General features: G+C 37.1%; 1 protein-coding gene across 1 annotated transcript in view; it reads right to left on the reverse strand.

Annotated features, from left to right (window-relative positions):
- The window catches only part of LOC126259711 (saccharopine dehydrogenase-like oxidoreductase), an 86,199-nt gene that overhangs the window by 45,728 nt on the left and 18,687 nt on the right, over positions 1 to 21,784 (reverse strand). Inside the window, exons 2-4 of the mRNA XM_049956686.1 lie at positions 20,625 to 20,804; positions 3,506 to 3,693; positions 1,556 to 1,685 (exon numbers count right to left, since the gene is read on the reverse strand). Of these exons, the coding sequence (XP_049812643.1) occupies positions 1,556 to 1,685; positions 3,506 to 3,693; positions 20,625 to 20,802 (496 nt within the window). The 5' untranslated portion in view covers positions 20,803 to 20,804. The remainder of the gene's footprint in view (positions 1 to 1,555; positions 1,686 to 3,505; positions 3,694 to 20,624; positions 20,805 to 21,784) is intronic.

Here is a 21,784-nt window from a genome sequence, read left to right on the forward strand (position 1 = left end):
ATCAGTAATGAAGTTCTTTTACTACTTGTGGAAAAATCACAAACATAGATATGCACAAGCAAAATTAAAAATGGCATTTGCTCTTATTTTAATTGAAAAGATATGCACAAATGAAAATTAAAAGGAAGTAAGTAAATCTACATTTCCTAAGGTATGACCTAGATTCTCAGACTCTGCTAAAAATCCAGCTAAGGTGTGGGTCTCAGTTCTCGGAGGAGGAGGAGTGAGAGGAGGAGGGAGGAGGAGGGAGGAGGACGGAGCAGGAGGGAGGGAGAGGGAGGGAGAGAGAGAGAGAAGATTACCAGGCGTGGTTGGGACTATGCAGCATTCAGGAGTCACTGAGTCATTGGTGTACAGAATTCAAAAACAAGTCAAGAGTGAACCAATTTATTTAAAACTGTTTCAGTTTGCTTCCAGGTCAGCCACTTTCACTGCTCTTACTTGTTTGAAGTTTGGAATAGCACCTGTATTTATGCCTGTGTGCATATTTGCTTTAAAATGAGGAATGCTTAAAACTGTAGTTACAATAGATAATGAAATGTGACAGCAATAAGCACTAATTACAATACCTAAAAATTACATTAAGGATGTGTGTCAATCCCTCTACAAACTACTGGATTCATTCTATTTTACTTTCATTCTGAAAAAGAAGGCCACACTTTATATTTCATGTAAGCTCATTTCAGAATACAGAATATAGAAATCACTTTGTGATGAAAAAAAATGTTCTGTGATTTAAGTTTTACATTTAAGATGCTAGTGACAAAATAATTCTTAAGGACGAGTTCAGCACGTGATAAGAAGACTAATTAATTTTTACTGGCTCAAAAGTAAGATTAGTGGTCTTTCTGTAATAGGTTACTAACTTTAAAAATGAGAAAATGGAACTGAAACTTAAGAGGGAGTATTTTTTTTAGGAGGAGGGAGGAATGTGATGTGTGTCTTTTCCATCCAGCATCAAACAAATGACTCAAAGAACAACAAAATCATCCATCAGGAAATAACCAATACATTGAAAAAGATTTCATTTTTGAATACAGTGATATCAAATGGTTCAAATGGCTCTGAGCACTATGTGACTCAACTTCTGAGGTCATTAGTCCCCTAGAACTTAGAACTACTTAAACCTAACTAACCTAAGGACATCACACACATCCATTCACGAGGCAGGATTCGAACCTGCGACCGTAGCAGCCGCGCGGTTCCGGACTGAGCGCCTAGAACCGCTAGACCACCGCGGCCGGCACAGTGATATCATCCTAACCTATTTCAAACAACATACATCATGTAACACTTCTTAATAACCTACATAAAAATATATTCTGAAACAACAGCACTGTAGTTCCACATACGAACAGACTACCACACTAAAAAGTAAATCTCAAATACTGTTTAACCGTTGTTTTCAATTTTATGAAAGGGAAAAAGCCCTCGATTTAGAAAGCTAGGAAGTAAAAATTAAAAATAAAATGGGCAAACAAAAACTACAGAACACAAAGTGAATGTGAATTAAAATTGTACATTTTAGTCAATAGAAACTATACTGTGTACATACCTCCAAATTTATCTTGCAAAAATACGACACCCATGTCTGCTGGAATGCTATCAAAACCACAAGCACTTACAATGTAAACACCTTTCTCTTGCGCAGACTTGTTGTAGTCAAGCTGCATTCTCTCCATATACTGTTTCAGAAGGAAAGAAACAATTAAAACTCCCATATTTAACAGTCTAACACAGATTTCAAAGAATTACAAATATGTGATTATCTAGAGGAAAATACCTAAAGTACAGAAAATAAGTATGCAACTTTCTAAGCTTTCCATGAGGAAAGGACATTTCAAAAACTGTATTTACCCATGTATAAGAAGGCCCTGATTATAAGAGGCTTCTTGAGAAAAAATTATTTTTAACATATTCTGACTAATCAAAATTACAAACCATTTTATTTACAAAGTAACTAACTAAAACATTAACACTACACCTACTCTGAATTTATGCCATTTATTGACTGTCTACATTTTGACAATACAGGGAGAAATAAATGATAAGAAATGGTTTACATTAATTTGACAGCTTCTTTTTCACATTTTTCCATTTACTAACCCTGTCATCTTTGACATAACTGTTTTTAATTAACATCATCCTAATAGCACAGCTGTGAAATTAATGTCTTTGTTGTTGCAAATATTTGGCTGCCTTTTCTGAATATGTTGTGATATCTGAGGCTGTGGTTACTGTTGCATCTGAGAAAGCAGCTGTTACTGTCTGAATACGTATCAGATTTCGCTTCTGTGCTGATGTGAGGATGTGACAATGTATCTCACTTCCAAACTTATTGTCTGCCCGCTGCTCTCTCATTAGCTGCATAGGACCACACATCCCCTTTCGTGCCCGTCAGACATCACAGTGACTGTCGACAATATTTCAGCATGAAACCCAAAGCACGCCACTGGCTCCTATCTAAACTTTTACTGTATCTTGCAGAAATGAAGACTACTGTCCAAGTCAATTCAATGCCGACTACAAATCCATTCAAGCAAACCACAGTTTTAACATGGTTGATTTTCCTAAAAAACCGAAGTACACAGTATAGATTCCCATGGTTGGCAACATGAAGTAATTTGGTGCCCACTCATACTCCCCTCCCCACACTCAGCCAGATTTTAGTGCATCTGGTATCACTGTTCTGCTTGCAACCCTTCCATAGTCCTATGCTTGAGCAAGTGTGAGAGATAGATTACAATATCTTTTAGGGTACAAACAACAAGAGTTTTTAATATGATAGCACTAAATTCTATTTATTGTTGTAGCTAGTTCGTAGTTTCTCACATCTTCCTTGCACTAGCACCACGCAAATCAAAATTCATGTGATTGTTCGAGTAACATTGATTTTGTGGAGGGTGCCCAGGGGTATCTGGAAATCTTGAGCCTGTTCAAGTGCAAATATCATCTGCCGACCCTTGTCGTTCTGAATTTTTCAAAGTAAATCTGTACATGACGTCAATAACCAAAGCTTCATCCATAAATGTAAGATGATCCCTATATACTCTATTAAACAATGTAAAAATGTTGACATCAGCAGCAAAGTTTAACCTGTGAATGCAAGACAACCCTGTATTTTTTGAGTGACAAATTTAGGAGAAAACCTCATCTTATAATGGGATAAATACCGTAAGACTTTAACGAATGACTGAAATGTAAACAACAGGATACAATGCACAGAAGAGTACTAAGGGCTATGGTAAATGTGTCATAATACAAATATTCATTGCACAGTTCTTCACTTTTAAATCCTTGTTGTAAAATTGTTAAAGTCGGTAAAAAAATGTGAATGGAATACAAATATTAAGACTGCATAGGTTGGACTTTTGGGAGAATATCTCAGCTAATCACTGGCATTCACTGCACAGTGGTTTGCAGCTTAATGCCTTTTCTATCTGACAACCTATCCAATAGATATCTGATAAGAAGTTCCAACATTTCATGGAAATATTTTACTTGCCTGAGGTTCACCTGTAACATCAACCTGATGTGCTCCACTTTCAATACAAGCTTTCACAACTGGTTCACCATAGAATCTGTAAGGGCCCACACAGTTCACGATCACATGAGCTTTTGAGGCTAGACGAAGCAGAGACTCAAAATCCTTCACATCTGCTTCTATGACTGGGACTTCTGATAAGTCTGCACCTATAGCAACAATCATTAAAATGTGCAATAGTAACATTCAGCAAAAACAGACCAGTGCAAAATTAATAAATCTAATTTACAGAAACAAACACAATTTTTGGAACTTAATCTTTCTTACTTCTTTACTATTCAATGATATGTCCTTCCTAAATAATCTGTTCCATCATCTACCTGGATTAATTTATTGAAACAATAAAAGAACAAAGTAATACAGTCCAGGCTAGTATTTAAAACTCATCTCATCCCAGAACTGTAAACAGTATCTTAATATGACACCAAATCACTAGTTGTAACTTGTTTAGTGGTTCTAGAACTAGTTTCTTCTTTAGCAGCCATAATGAAAAAACACCGATGAGTCATTAAAAAAGAAAGATTAACAAAATTAAAGGTAGATGAGTTTACAGTAAAGAATGGATGGATACAAATAATTACATTAGCCCCACAAATGTTTGCAATTCTTTATCGTGATTACACTGGGTTCCAATATTGCTTGATCCTGTCAATTATTGTCTGTGTTCCTTGCTAGCTGAAAGCGATTGCATTTTCCTCTCTAAGTAAAATACAAATCTGAGACCTATTACAATGCTTCGCAACAACTACGGAATAAAAAGTGAGCTATTCTTATATTTTAGAAATGACCATGTGTTCTGGCTGGAATGCTATTAAATTTATCTATTTATTATTGTAATTTTGGCTGTTATGCCTTTGTCAGGTAACAGCTCATTGAAGTGTGTCAATACATATTTCTTATCATTAAGAGGATATTGAGCTCTTGTCAATTGTATTTACATACTTATCTCATGCATGTGATGTAAAATATGGTTGACAAGAGGTCGGTATCCTCTTAACAATAATGAATATCTACATCTACATCCTCCACAAGCCGCCTACCTTCACTGTGAGACCCGGCTAGTAATTTGAAATTTAATATTGTACTGATATCATCAGGAAATAAAGCCTGTAAATGGCTTATCACATAAGTGTGCCAAAAATTAAGCACACTTGAATATGAAAATAGAAAAATTAAACAATCACTGAAAATTAGTGTCAATTTTTATCAAAATCCTGCTACAGCTGTATAGAACAAGGTTACTTCTCACAACGAATATGCTCACAACCCAAATATATTAGAAAGCAATTTATTACATCCATATCATCTCAGAGAAGTTTAGAATATAATGTCATAAATACACCATTTGAGCTTTGTTTTGCTTAGTAAAATCATTGTATACCTTGGTGTAAGATGGGACATGGCACACAGTTTCAAAACAACTCATCACAAAGTGTCATTCTGAAGACTCGTTTTGAGATGCCACTTGCTACAGTGCAGCAACTGGTTGATTCATTGGAGCCCACAATATCATGAATTAATGTAACTGTATCTTCTTCACTGACTATGTCCAACCTGATTGTTCTGCTGGAGTAGACGACTTTCTAACAGACAAAAGTTCAATTAATTGCCTGGTCAAAGAGGTCTCTGAATCTGATTGAAATAGTTGATATCCGGAGTGCACTCAGATGGCTCACAGGAGCCTGTAAGTAGTTGTCAATGATTCTTGCTAACTTATGTGTCGGACACCACCTCTTCAATTGTAGAAGGGAAAAGCAACCCATAACCAGCCAATTGAGTCTATGATTGCAATTTCCAAAGCCAGTGGTACTAACATTGTTATACAAACAACATACATACTATTATCCTGACCCCCCCGCCACCATACCATGCAACCACCTGCAGCCTCAATAACAGCCTAGATTCAATGAGAAAGAGGGTCCACAAGTTTCTTAAGGTATGTTATATCCAGCTGAAGCCACTTTATAATTAGACACAATAAAGCTATCAAATTGTAGATATGTTGATTGCAACGTTTCATAGGCTGTTTCAAACAGACATAGGACTAAGATCATGTGACTTAGCAAGCCACTCAAAAGGCAATAGGGTATATAAGTTCTCCTTGCCATGGAAAACAGTGAAGAAGGCTACCATCTTGGCGATGGGTGCGTCCACAGCATACTCACCACGAAGACGTAGAAGAAAGGGTCGTAGCTAGTCACAAGCATGGTGAAGTGAATATACTGATTAATGTTCACAGTAACCTGAACAAAAAGGCCCAATTCATGGCATGCAGGAGATCCAGACATCATAGCACCAAATCTGACCTGAATTGCCCACCTCACACACAGCAGATTAAATGCCTTACTGAGCTATCCATGCACTCAACTCTTTGCAGCATTTGAAGAGAGACATAATCACAACTTACTGGAGCACGTTACATGCCTTCAGTCAGTTACTGTCCCATTTCTGTATTGCTCAGCCTATTAAAGTCTTGCAGATTTATGTGCCATAGGGAGAAATGGCCTTTTCCAAGGCAGCCAACTCCAAATGTTGATTGCATGCAGTTCGCATTCACAATGTTTCCTTGAGAACAGGTTAAGATGGATCTGCATTCACTGACAACAGCAATAATTGTTTGGTGTGAAGACAATTTCATTCATGCTTTGGCCATGGGCACATCCGAATATGATATCTCCTTTCTGCCATTCTTACATCTCCACATCGGACCTCTCTGAGCCAATTCTATACAACTGGCACATACATGCCACTTCATTGCAACATATTATGTCAGTGGTGGACAGATCACATGGCTGCTCAGTACCAGTTCCACACCATCTACATCACTCCAAAAGTGACTACTGTGCTCTTAAGGAGTGATTAATATTTTGTTCTGAGAACTTACGTCCATTATTATTTTGTGACAGACGCAACAAATTATTTTACTCTGGGGTTATTCACACTTCATTACAAAAAGTGGTCCTGGCCAATTACTGGCTCATCTTTACCAATTTTTTTAATATACTAGTCTTTGCAGAAGAAGAACAGATCTTTGTAAGGAGGTAATTTATTTGAAGAATAGTAAAGGCAATGAGAGAAATATGTAATTGACAAAGATATATACAGAATATGTTTCAGTTTTGAACAATTTCATCTGCTGTATCTATGCGTCCGCCACCACCTCTTTCAGATGTAGAAGGGAAAAGCAACCCATAACCAGCCAATTGAGTCTATCATTGCAAATTTCCAAATCCAGTATTACTAACATTTCTTCTTTGGCACTTTTCATCAGCTTATCCTTCCTACAGTGCTCATACAGCTAATGGACATCCAAGTCTACTGTAACGATTTTCTGAATGGGTTCAGACAGTAAAGTCTTCATAGCTGAAAGTACATACAAGTGCCTTTTTATTTCATTTACATCTCTTTAGTCTCCTTCATAGCCATACTAATGCCCCAGCCCACACTGTTAGCAACAGAACGGAATGTACAAATTTTGCCATGCCATGCCAATTCAGTCTCCTCTTCAAGGTGTACTACCTCCAGCAGTACCCTGGCTAATAACTTACAGTGGCATTCAGACCACTGTTGGGTTTATGAAAACTGAACTTTTATTTGAAATGAGGCCTCCCTGAGAACATGAAAAAAAAGAAAAAGTAAGTAATTCAAATGAATAAACAAACATTCACTTACATGGTTTATTATTCCAAGAACTGTCTGCTCCCCAACTAAGTGCTTAAATCCACAGATCAACATCTTTCCATTTGTTCTATGATCATTGCAATGTGTTACTGTTAGTCCTGTTATCTATCAATTTTCTTTTGGGTGACAAATGATAAAGTTTTAATTCAAATAAAACAGCTGACTGTTAGATGATACTGGCAGGAGGGCTATGTGGCTGGTTAGTAATGCAGCACATTTACCACAAATGTAACAAATCACACATGTCTACATTATTGTCATCACTGCCATTTTTGCTGGTGGTGAGGAGGGCTTTGGTATGCAGTACAGCAGCAACTGTCAATAAAATCTATACACAGATGACATAATTACACACTTACAGGTGAGTAAGCCCCACTAAACAAATACTCATTCTAACACAGCAAATGTTAAGAAATATATTTCCTAATAAATAAGGAAGAAACTTGTAACCGACTTTCTGGAGACTATACCAACAACAGCAGCACTTCACTGACACAGAGGATCACTTTCACTGCCATCAGTGTGGCCACTAAAACAGCTCTCATCTCTCATGTACTTGAGAGCAAAGTAATAAAAGCAACACATAGTCTCCTCTCTCACAACTGTTCCTTGCAGCAAATTAAAAGTGGGATGTTTGGTTCTCAAGTGGTGGGATTTAAATACCTGAGCACCACAGAACAGCCCCCCCTCCCCCCAACATATCTGATCAACAATAGTAAAGCATTCTCACGTAAAGACACATCACATTCCATCTCCAAATTTCACAGAGTATGATTGCATGTGTAAGAATTCAAAGTCTACAGATTTACATCTATATTTCAAATGCCACCTTATGGCAAGAGAAAGAGATATTAATGTCTTGTGAACAGTGTTAAAGCTACAATCTGTTAACTCAACAAATGCCTGTTTAACATCTTGGTGTTTCTGGAAGGGAAAAAACTGACTGGAAAAAAGGGGTTAGTTAAAGACAAATAAAACAAATGTATTAATTTGATAATAAATTGGTGAACAATAATGATGACAGTTATATATTTCTTTGTTCACACTTTTAACCCGTAATTGCTTTGTGACAATATGCACCGGTATTCTGTACTAGCTCATCTGACACACACACACACACACACACACACACACACACACACACACAAAGGATCGCAGATTCTGAGATATGGTCAGATAGAAATTTTGGAGAAAAAGGCACTGGCAGTTCCCTTTCAGTTGAACAAACAAGATATGATTAAAGCATTCTGTGACCTTTTTTTTTATTATACAAGTGTGAGAAGTTTTGTGAAATCTGTGAAAATAAAGGGAAGTATCACACAAATTAGCCTCTGTTGACAATTAGCATCAAGTGTGTTCCAGTATAATTTAATGAATGTGAATCTGATCATTACTGACAAGCAGAGCCTCTCTGCTAACAAAAACTGTTTTTCCCTACTTTATCTGAAGTGGATTGGCACAGCACTGACTCATTTTGACCTTTCAAAGTACATGGAATCTTGGCTGCTTCATGTGCGGCACTCTGTTATAGGCAGCAGCAGCAGCGTGTGTGTGTGTGTGTGTGTGTGTGTGTGTGTGTGTGTGTGTGTGTGTGTGTGTGTGTGAGAGAGAGAGAGAGAGAGAGAGAGAGAGAGAGAGAGAGAGAGAGGGGGGGGGCAGTGGGGGTGAGGGAGGGAGGGAGGGAGAGAAAATCAAGCACTGCATCATTTGTTATGTAACACATACAATATGATGCTGGGAAAGACACTTTTATTACAGACTGGACATGCTACTATTGAAGAAACATTATGGACAGATAGGTTTAAACATTATGTGATTATACAAGTCATACTCAGATTTAAGACATGCACAAACAGTTACACAACCTTAAAAATCGTTATCTCTATGATAATTTTCCAAAACAAATTTTATTAGTATTTGACAATTACAGTTTCCCAATACATCTTTCATTCTGCTGGGGAATGTCCCCAACTGTGAATGTTAATGCACTTTGAAAACAACTGAAAACAATTACACTAAATGCCATTTAGTAAGCACATATTTCTGGCAACTGGAGACCTGAAAATATAAGCTATCAACTATTGAATTCTGCAACTTAAGTTGTAAGCAGGCTGTTTAGGTTTTTATATTGGTAACGCCACGTAGCGCTCTGTATGAAAATCACTGGCTGTGCTGTGTGCAGTCTGTGGCTAGTTTGCATTGTTGTCTGCCATTTTAGTGTTGAGCAGCTGGATGTTAACAGCGCGTAGCAATGCGCAGTTGGAGGTGAGCCGCCAGCAGTGGTGGATGTGGGGAGAGAAATGGTGGAGTTTTGAAATTTGTAAGACTGGATGTCATGAACTGCTATATATATTATGACTTTTGAACACTAGTAAGGTAAATACATTGTTTGTTCTCTATCAAAATCTTTCATTTGCTAACTATGCCTATCAGTAGTTAGTGCCTTCAGTAGTTTGAATCTTTTATTTAGCTGGCAGTAGTGGCGCTCGCTGTATTGCAGTAGTCCGAGTAACGAAGATTTTTGTGAGGCAAGTGATTCATGAAAGGTATAGGTTATTGTTAGTCAGGGCCATTCTTTTGTTGGGATTATTGAAAGTCAGATTGCGTTGCGCTAAAACACGTCAGTTGAAGCACAGTCATATGTCGACCCTGCCAGGATACCACACTGGAATCTTCTGATTTTTTCTTTTAGTTTGTGCAATTAGTGCAGCCTTTGTTTATTGCTACCGCGTAATTGTAGAGAGAATTTCCTTTGTAGTTGTAGTTTTCATTCAGTACAACAGTAAAACAGTTGTGGCACGCATGTAGATTTGCACCAAGTATTTCGCAGCTGCGCTTGCAATTAACGAGATATTATTTTCAATGTTATGTTAATGTGTTTTCTTGTTTTGCTCTTCAAATTGTGTGTTTCTGTGTTGTCGTGTGAAATATTGTGACAATAATGGCGTGTGAAAAACGTAATACTAGGCTCCAAAGTAAACTGAGAAGTGACAGTGAAGACGAAAGCAGTGTGTTAGCGCCGCCGAGTAATGAATTAACTAATGTTCAAAGTAGTAATTTGGTAATTGTGCATAGGGAAATGGAGCGGGCTGCAAATAATGGTGTAGGCAGTGAAACAATTAGTGAAAAGGGAAGCATTATCAATCGATCGGTCGGTCGGCAACAGCTTGCCTCAGGAATCCGAAATGACAGGACACAATCTTGCAAATACTGTAGATTCAGGTTTTGTGTCCTTGCCGTTTTCTCAAATAAGTCAAGACACATTTTCTGCTTTTCAAAATGCGAATATTGTCGGTTCAAATGCATTGCCGAATAGCACTGAGGAACATGTTTCAGACACCAGTGCATTTTTATTACAATTAATGCAACAAATGGGACAAAAGCTGCAAAAGTTAGACACAATGGAACAAAATCTTCGTAAGTTAGACATCACACTTGAACAAACACGTGAAGATTTAACTACTGAGTTACATAACATTGAATCGAAATGTCAAAAAGTCTGTAATGGCGTAAAAACACAAATTTGTGAGTATTTTAAACCTATTTTTTCGCGGCATGAAAATGCATTACAGAGTCACGAAGCAGCCATAAAAGAACTGCAAACTATTGTTCATGAAAATCACGACACCTTGCAAGCTAAAATTGACTCAGTTGCATCTACCGATTCGGTTACGCAACTTGCAAAAACTCAGGAAAACAAAGGACACAGTAGATTCGATTCCAACACTAAATGGACACTCTGAAACTTGGTTCAGAAAAACACACTGAGGAAATGTGTTCACTATCGGAGAAAGTAGCCGAACTTTCGGATCAGTTCACTAACTTATCTACAAAGGTAGATGATGATCTGAATGACACAAGACCGGTAGCCTTCACTGACACAGAAGAGTATGAACAAATTAGAAAATTCAAACAAAATCAAAATCAAATCAATACACAGTACAAAAGAGAAATCCAGGAAGTACAAGATCAGTTGACGCAGGTAATACAAAAATTACATATTTCAGAGGACACTTGCACTCCAACACGGGAAGAGGGACTTAGAAATACGGAAAAGCCACAAAATAATAACACAGGGCATTTCGGAAATTATGAAAGAAATTGGCAAGGTGCACCGAATTTTGAGATGGAACCGCCGACACGACGTAACAATGACCGATATGCTACTCGCCGACACGATGATTTTGACTATAAGCTGTTCATTACTACACGTAAATTCAAAACATTTAAGAATTCTGGCAACGACATTCATCCACAAGTGTTGCTTCATCAATTCTCTCATTGTTTTCCTCCCAACTGGTCATTAGAGCACAGATTAGAATTTATGTGTGGCTATTTAGAGAATGAACCAGCTGTAAGAATGCGATCGGTCATTCACGATTGTCACAGTGAAGGAGAATTTTATCATGCCTTCCTCTCAGCATATTGGTCTCAAGCTACACAAGACCGAGTAAAACATAGCATCATAATGATGAAACATTTCGAACAATCTGAATTTTCCAGTCTTGTGAAATATTTTGAAGACATGTTGCACAAGAATCAGTACCTGTCAAACCCATACAGCCCCTCAGAACTCATCCGCATTTGCTTAATCAAATTGCCTGAACATTTACGACATATTATTTTGGCAGGACGTTGCAAAGACGACATTGAAGCTTTTCAGGAACTGTTACAAGAATTGGAAATTGACACTGACAATCGCAGAACGCGAAAACAGGAACACAATAATTACAGGTCACATCCGTCACAATTCCGCGATGAAAGAAATAATAACTGGACACGACAAGGCTATTCTCACAACACAAATCGTGACCAAAACAGACACCACCCGTATGACAACCGTTGGCACAGTAGTAATAATTACAGGGAAAGATCACCTCTCCGCGATAGTGACCATCACAGAGACAATCAGAGAAACAGACAATATGGGAACCAAAAGAATTATTATCAAGGGAGACAGAATAGACGCAACGGTCCAGTGTGCAGTTACGATTCAGGGAGAAATTCTCCACCACGTAACCGACAAGAAAGAAACTATGGAATCTACTGACATGACGACAGACGATATGATCGTTAACGACAGACCTGAATTGCACCAGAACTGGCGGGATTCAAACAGGGCAGGGCCCTCTCGACAAGGTGAATTGGTAGAAGTTAGGTCTCCAAATCCCAATAATGACGCGCGCCATCAAACAGACAATAGGCAAATACTCATACCGCTGGCAGCCACAAAACGTACTTATGAAACTGACGACGCAGCTGCCGTAGCTAGTAATTATGTAAAAATGGAAGACATTAGGGACATCTTACTCCAGGAACACGACGTAAAACATAACATTGCATATCCTGTGATTCACATTACAGTAAATCACGTAAAATTTACGGCAGTACTTGACTCTGGCAGTCCCATTTCAGTAATTAATGAAACAGCTTTTATCAAATGCAACATATCGAATGATTGCCCCACACTTCCTTTACGTAAGATTAAATTACAAGGTGCAATTTTTCGAAAAAGTGTAGATGTACGCGAACAAACCAACTTAGAATTCTTTTGTCAAAGCCACAGCTTCTGTATGAACTTTCTTATTGTTCCATTATTGTCGACAGAAATTATATTGGGAGTAGACCTTTTCATTGAATACAAAGCAATCTTAAACTTTCACGATGCTGAAATAAGTTTAGAGAATAAGGTAAGTCAATAGCTTTGAAATTTGAAGATTGGCTCTCAAACCATGACGAAGAAATTAATCGGCTTTACCTCCTGTTAGTTAACAGTTCGGAGTTTTCGACGGAACTTGAAACTAACAATCACTCTGCAAGTACTGACAGGGATGATATTGACGGCGCATTTGATACTAATGAGTTAATTCAGAATAAAATTCAAACAATTGAGAATTGTAATGACACTGATAAGCAAGACCTTTTTGAGATTTTACAAGCACATTCCACAGTTTTTACTCACAAAACAGGAACAATCGAGGGATTTCAATACCAATTTCGTGTTCGTGAGCATACTAAATTTTGTGTTAGACCATACGTAATTCCGGCGCATTATAGGGACCGTGTTAGAACAGAAATACAATCTATGCTTGACGAGGGCATTATTGAGCCTGCAGTAAGCTCATACAACAATCCATTACATGTTGTTGAGAAGAAAAATGGATCTATCAGGCTTGTCTTAGATTCGAGACAAATCAATACTATCATCATTCCTGAAACAGACAGGCCGCAAACGTTGGAAGAACTACTTCAAAATTTTAATGGTGTAAAAGTGTAGTCTTCTATTGATCTCAGATCCAGCTTTTATCAGATCGAACTTCATCCAGAATGTAGAAAATACACAGCTTTCCTTTGTTTCGACGTTTGTTATCAGTTTCGGAAACTTCCTTTTGGTTTGAACATTTCTTCGGCAGCATTCATTCGCGGGCTAAATTCCATATTACCTGAGTTCTTAAAACGTCACATCACCTTATAGGTGGACGATATTCTAATAGCAGAAGCCTCATGGGAAAAACACAATCGCATCCTCAACAGCGTGTTACATATTTTTGCAGAATCTGGAATTACAGTTAACTTGGAAAAGTCTGAATTCGGTAGAACAAAGGTGAAGTTTTTGGGACATATTATTTCTTCTGAAGGCATTCAGCCGGATCCTGAAAACTTAGTAGCGATCAGAGCCGTTCCAGTTCCATCCACAAAAAAACAATTCCGCAGTTTTCTAGGTCTCGTAAATTTTTACCGTCATTTTCTGAATATGCAAATTCTAGTTACACCAAAACTTTGTTCTCTAACTGGAAAAAATACTATTTGGAACTGGGACGAACAAGCACAGTTGGAATTCAATTCTTTGAAAGAAGCGTTACTTAACGCGCCAATACTAGCTCATCCAAATCTGTCACAAGATTTCTGCCTTAGCACGGATTCTTCTAAAGTTGGTCTTGGTGCCCATTTGTTTCAAGAAGCCATAGAAAATGACACTACTGTTCAGAAAACCATTGCTTTTGCTAGCCGAGTGCTAACAAAATCTGAAAAAAATTATTCCGTTACTGAAATAGAAGCTTTAGCTATCGTTTGGGCATTTAACAAATTCTGTTTATTTCTTTCTGGTAAGCACGTAAAAGTATACAGTGATCATCGTGCATTACAATTTCTTATGTCTTCAAAATTAAATCATGACAGGTTAAAACGTTGGGCATTGTTTCTGCAAGAATTCCACTTCACCATAGTCTACATTCCCGGCAAGGAGAACATTGTTGCGGACGCACTGTCACGCGCACTGGCTGGGTTTGAGAAAAGTAACACAGAAGGCAACCTCGAGAAAAATTTCAGTATTCTTTACATCCAGAAAGTCGCCTTTGAAAACTTCATCACCACATCTTTAAAGGACATTGCTCATGAACAAGATAAAGATCCGATTTGGAAAGACATCAAAAGTAAATGGCATGAAAACACACACACACACAGATTCGGCATTATTATCTGGTTAGGAACAACATACTGTTCAGACACTGTACTGTTGATGACAAGCTATGGGTACTTTGCATTCCTGACTATTTTGTTAATAAGCTCATTTGGTACATTCATTTCAGCTATGCACATTTTGGTCCACGAAAATGTTATCATATTCTTCAGACGACTTGTTATTTTAACAATATGGAAATGAGAATTCGAAGAGTCTTGTCTATTTGTAAACTTTGTCAAAAGGCTAAACCATCTACTGTCTCACATCGTGCTCCGTTGTTTCCTATCGTTCCTTCTAAATTAAAAGAATTTGCTGCTGTTGACCTCTTGGGACCCCTTGTCAGAACATCGAATGGATTTTCGTACATTCTAGTCGCTGTTGAACTTACTTCAAAATTTGTTTCTTTCACTCCGTTACGTAAAGCCACTGGACGGTCTGTATCCAACGCCTTTGTTAAAAATTTCTTACATGAAGTTGGCCACGTTGCTAAAGTCATTTCAGATAACGGACCGCAATTCAGATCTGGTGTTTGGTCACGCATGCTTCGGAACCATAAAATCAAACCTGTTTTTATTTCATTGTACTCACCACATTGTAACCCGTCTGAACGGATTATGAAAGAAATCAATAAGCTTTGCAGACTTTATTGTCACAGAAAGCATCAGCATTGGGACAGATATTTACACTTATTTCAAAACGTGCTGAATGAAATGCCTCATGACTCCACTGCTTTACCACCTATTCTTGTACTAAAGAATGGAGAACCACCGAACAGAATCAGAGAGCTTGTACCTTTTCTGAATACACGTAAACTTCGACACAAAGACATAATTGATTTGGCTATTAAAAATATAAATTCTGCAGCAGACAAAAGGAGAAAACTACATGGTAAAGCAAATGCAAAGAAATTATATATTGGTCAGAAAGTTCTCATTAAAGCTCATTCATTGTAACATAAGAAGAAACACTTGAGTCACAAATTCTTTCTAGTTTACAATGGACCTTACAGAATCCAACGTATACCACATGATAATTGTGTTGAAGTTGAAACTCTGCGTACTAGGAAGAGTAAAGGTTTACACCACATTTCACATGTAAAACCGTTTATTGAAAGATAATCTGCTTTTTAACTTTGTCTTTGCCATATAACTTTTCACTTTACATTACTAATATGCTTTGTCAGACTTAGAATCTGTTAACATGCAACAATGTTTGAAGTTAAATATCCAGTCAAGAACCAAGAGAACTTATTTAAACAGAAATTACGAATGCATTGTTATAGTGAACAGACGACACAGTGTTATTGTGTGTGTACATTCTTGCTTGTTAGTTGCACGATTACGTAACGACTATAAGGCTCACATACTAAGAACATTTACCAGTACTGCTAATGAGATTTTAATGCAACATTTTGGTTTACTTGAAAATACATTCTGGATTTAAAGTACTTTCTGTGAGATACCAGATGACACAGTGGTTAGTTTATGTGACAGCTACACGATTTTATCATGACGCTACTAATGAGTGACAATTTACAATGTTGCTTTTGCGGTGTTTCTGTTTTATATCTGCACAGTTTTTCTGAATTATTCTGGAAAGTAAAACATGTTTTAGTAGTAACTTTTGTGGTATAGCTACAATGAGACAGCCTTTTCCGTAGCACAACAATACGTTACAGCATAGTACTTTCTTCATCACGGCAATAAGTGTAATAACTAAGATATCTATATGCAAAGCATTTCACTTTTGTTTATCATGAGGTAAGTACATTGACTTCTGCAGAACTTAGCTTTTGGAGGACGATAACTACGACACTTCCACAGAGATTATCTTACAACAAGACGTACAGTTTAGCGCTACAGTACACGTATTTGAGTGATTAATTTTGTACTTAAAACATTTATTTTTAAAGATATTTGAAGTACAATGATACAAAGGTTTTCCGTGATACATTTCATTCCATTGCTGTAATCTGTAACACCTGAGGGTATAATTACATTAATCCTCAGGGGAGTACACGCTTACTTTCTGTACCATGTGTCTGGCAAACACAAGGAGCCCTAGCTAATATGGTATTTGCTTATACAACTTTACACATCGGTACCATATTTCTCTGTCACATAAATTACACAGCTATCTGATCATTTAACTGAGAGAGACAAACATTTTTTTTTACTACGTCAGTGACAGATGTTTACGCAATTACACAGCTGGATAAGTTCACACTTATGAAATTGTATTTTGTCTGTACTGTGTGAACCCTTCATATTTTTCGGAACCATTGTGATACTATGAGAGCTTTGAATGATGTATTTGGTATGGGATCATGATTTTTAAAGTACGTTTGAGGTAGATGACACTATTGAAATGAGCAGAGAATTTTTTTTAGGTTTTGAAATTATTAGAGGAAGCTACGACGATTTTGAGAATTGACTGAGATGTTATGATATTATTACGACGACGATGTGTATTATGCTGTTGAGATATGTTTATGATCAATAAGATGATGCTACCGTATATGAGGAATTTGATTATGCTACGTATTTCTTATGATGAAATATTGAAGAAGTGTTGACGAATATGTATATGTATAATAAGGTAAGGAATAATGAGTAGTGGTTAGCGACTCTGATTTGTGGAAAAGGATGTTGGAAACCAAGAAACGTACTTTAAGAATTATGAAATGTGTGTACATGCGTGAATGTATTACAATGCTGTCGAAAATTTTTTGGACACTGCTGTATTTATAGGATTTTATTTTCTACACATTTGTAACGCGAATTCTCAACCTGTGAAAATATTTTTATATGCGACTGTCACTGTAGTGCAAACTGGTGTCGTAAATATTTCGGTAAGAAAGTTAAGTGACCACCTTCACGTAATGTGTCATGGGCAGCTAGCTGTGCGACAGTCACCTGGAAAAAATCCATTAGTGTGTGCCTTTCAGAGGCACAGATGAAAAAAAAAAGAGGCCATTATCCTCGCTATTGACATTTCTTTGTCGAAAGCATCGCAAATACGACACGCTCAAACTTGAAAACATATGATTACACTGTGGAGCTCTTAATTTATGATATTTACTAAAATGCCTAATGAAATGATGAGAAACATTTTACATCTATTGTCTTTGCAGTTGAGAGATTGCTCATTTTGTTTAGTATCTAGTTTCTAGCTGCACTGCAGCATTGGTTAAAATAAAATTTTATAGATGTACTAATATAAATATTTTATGCCTACAGATCCAGTAAATAATAATTTTATAATCTACTTAAAAAAAACGAGGGAGCACAAAAAGACATTTCCCTTCACAGGAATTGCATACATAATTTTTGTTAATGACTGGGTAACTTATTTAGCAGTGTAAGTTAAGGTGATGCATCACCCTAGTGTTAAGATGTGACATAGGTATTAAACATGGCCATTTTTACTGTAATATTTTTTCTGCTTGAGCTTTGTCATGTTTAGATATAAGTTATTGCATTTGCTGCTGCTGTTTGCCAGGCATAATGTTACTGAATTTGACTTTGTATTACTCTGCTAAGCCAGTTTTACTACGGATTTATTTTTCTTGTTTGCTGCGCATTGCCTTATACTAGTTGTAATATTGCATTTGCTTTGCTAATTTATGCTGCTTGCTTTGCCAATTTGCATTTTTTATCATTGCTGTTTGTGTTAATTGTTTTTCGCTGCTGCATTACCTCGTCCCTTAGTTTAGCATCTGAGCTCAGTAGATTTAAGTTAGCTTAAGATGGGGTAGGCTATATAAGAGAACGAGTTGTGATGAATGAAAAGAAATGCATTGAGAAGCTATAAGAAAATGGTTTGGCCAAAAAAGTATTTAAAAGAGGATATGAACAAAAAAGTAGGGTTTAGGGACAACAGGTTTAGGTAGGATTTTCTTGGAAATAAATGATGAGGTAAGATAATGGAAAATAAATAATGAGGTAAGAAATATGTGAACATATAAATACAGAAAGCATGCTTGGATAGGATTTTTTCGGTGGAAACAAATGTTGAAATAAGACGAAAGATCTATGGAATGAAGTTTTGGGTTGGACTGCAGTAACAAATGTTACACTGAAAACAAACCCTGTCCTGTATTTTTGTATTATTACACTATGTGAATTTGTGTTTTTCCTGTCTGTATGTATCTATCTAATAAGATTTATGTTGTAGAATTTTTCTGGTAATATGTTATTTACCTTGTAAATATGCTTAGACATTATTTATTCTGTTTTGTTTTAATGCTCTTGTGTAAAGTTGATGTTTCAAAAGTTATTCTGATCTTTTATGTATTTACTTATGTCATAATTCCTGTAACACTGATGTATATGTTAGTTCAATTCTTTTGTAAAGCCCGTATTACCACAAATGTTATCTGTATTGTTATGTTCTTTAATGATATATTTTGTACCTTTGTTATTGTGTTCTCTTGTTATAATATTGTAATTGACACCAGTTCAGCAAATTAAGTAACTTGTAAGCATTCATTTCACTGCACACATTTCTGTTGGTCATAGTATATGCACAATATGTGAAAAAAAAGAGGACTGTTAGTGTTTGGACGTGTGTTGATAATTCAGCAACGGACTGGTTAACATCATTGCTGGTTCTAAAAAAAAAAACTCTTGAGTGCACAAGTGGTGGTTTATGGACTTGCTATATTCTCCGCAAGACTCTTCGATGGTGATTGTGCACCTGCACAGTCGCAACAGTTGGCTGCTGGCCGTCTCTACAAGGACTACAGTGGGTCTGCACCTTTGATGACTCACCAATACCATACTCTCTACCAGGACTACAGTGGGTCTGCTCTTTGATGACCTACCTACCAATATTCTTCGAAACTTCGACTGACTCTGCTGTGGGTTTGCTCTGTTGTGGCCCATTACCTGTCTGCATGTCAAGAGTCAGCACTGTCTTTCCGTTGGAAGGACAACACTACTTCAAGACTGCATGGAAATCCACTACTTCCGTGTGCATTTTCTTTTACTGCTCAGACATTGAGAAAAAACACTGCAATTTTACTGTGATGAATGATCAGGTCTGTCTTTATGGATTGTGAGAAGATTTTAGCTTTTGACCAACATTGTATCAATAAGTGTGTGCATTTGATTTCTTTGTTATTGTAATTATGAAAATTTTTTTCAAATATGTATTGGCCACTGCCCAAAACAATTTGTAAAATTTTTTGTGGGGAGCATGGGGGCTATGTAAGTAGGCTGTTTATGCTTTTATATTGGTAACGCCACATAGCGCTCTGTATGAAAATCACTGGCTGTGCTGTGTGCAGTCTGTGGCTAGTTTACATTGTTGTCTGCCATTGTAGTGTTGGGCAGCTGGATGTTAACAGTGCGTAGTGTTGCGCAGTTGGAGGTGAGCCGCCAGCAGTGGTGGATGTGGGGAGAGAAATGGTGGAGTTTTGAAATTTGTAAGACTGGATGTCATGAACTGCTATATATATTATGACTTTTGAACACTAGTAAGGTAAATACATTGTTTGTTCTCTATCAAAATCTTTCGTTTGCTAACTATGCCTATCAGTAGTTAGTGCCTTCAGTAGTTTGAATCTTTTATTTAGCTGGCAGTAGTGGCGCTCGCTGTATTGCAGTAGTTTGAGTAACGAAGATTTTTGTGAGGTAAGTGATTTGTGAAAGGTATAGGTTAATGTCAGTCAGGGCCATTCTTTTGTAGGGATCTTTGAAAGTCAGATTGCGTTGCGCTAAAAATATTGTGTGTCAGTTTAAGCACAGTCATGTATAATTGTTCAAAGGGGACGTTTCATAAAGGTAAAAGTTACTTTCAGTAGATGATATACCAGAAGTGAAATAACTGAAAAGATACAGAAGTGTTTGTGTCATTGTATGTATAAATCATAAGGCAGAATAAACCACCAGCAACAAGAGGAAATGCCACAATAAGTTAACCAAATACATTTACCTGTCTTTTTACTGATATCTTTTAAAACTTGCTGTAGTTTTGCCGCACTCCTTCCAGCAACTCCCCATGTAAAATTCTTGTCTTTTGATAATCTGAAAGCTTCCTCAGCAGCATATTTTCCCGTAAATCCACTGGCACCAAATACAACCAGGTCTAGTCTTTTGTCTTCTGTGGACATTCCTAAAAAGTTTCATTACCACATTAGAAAACAAATACATGTAATAGTTGTTCAACAAAATGCCTACATAATTGTTCTACATAGCATACTTACTGCGAAAAAAAAAAAAAATTAACAAGTTGTACGATTATCCATTCATGATATTTCAATTGGGAATTATTTTTGGGTACTGTTACGATTTAAATGGCTAGCCTGGCTCTCATGTACAGAAGTTAATATAATGTAAGACACTATCAATTTCTTGTCAACAACAGCATTATGGGTGACCTGGATGGAATAGGAGCAGCAGCTTCACACACAAGTTTTGAGTCTTGTGGTAGTCCTACATCATCATGATCAGTGCTGCGTTAACACTGCTGTGAGCCTTGTGAACACAGAGCTGAGCAATCTGCTACCGACTGAAATTTCACAAGTGCAGTGCTGTTGCTACAACTGGAGATGGGCATATAATGGACACGGTCTACACTTTAATAATAGAGGGAAAGATGTGTTAGCTGAACTTCTTGTAAAAAATGCACAAGAGGGGGTGGGGTGGAGGGGAGCGATACAAAGTAAGATATACCTGTGGCTCATGGTCACAGACGGAAACTTTTTTTTCTTTTTAAGGTTTGAGTCAGGAACTGGGCACCCTCTTGTGAAATAAATTAAAACAGAAGAGTCCCAAAAGGAATAAAAACAAAAGTTAGGTTAGTTTACTCCATCAGAATATTAGAGGACTGAGTAATAAGGTAGAAGAGCTCCTGCCTGTTTGGAAAACTCAATGGGCTCTGAGAAGATATATATCCCACGCCTGTCTAAGCACCACATAAACACAAGGTTAAATGCAAAAGGTTATGACCTAGTGTCTTAGTCAGGTAAAACTAACATGGGAAGAGGAAGATTTGTTACACGTATAAAGCCAGAACACAGGTTCAAAAATACTGAGACAAGTAGATTTTGCACTGACCAGCACATATAAGTGTATGCTTGTGGATTAATACTG

The sequence above is a fragment of the Schistocerca nitens genome, chromosome 5 (assembly GCF_023898315.1).
Source record: "Schistocerca nitens isolate TAMUIC-IGC-003100 chromosome 5, iqSchNite1.1, whole genome shotgun sequence".
In the NCBI taxonomy this organism is placed as follows: Eukaryota; Metazoa; Arthropoda; class Insecta; order Orthoptera; family Acrididae; genus Schistocerca; species Schistocerca nitens.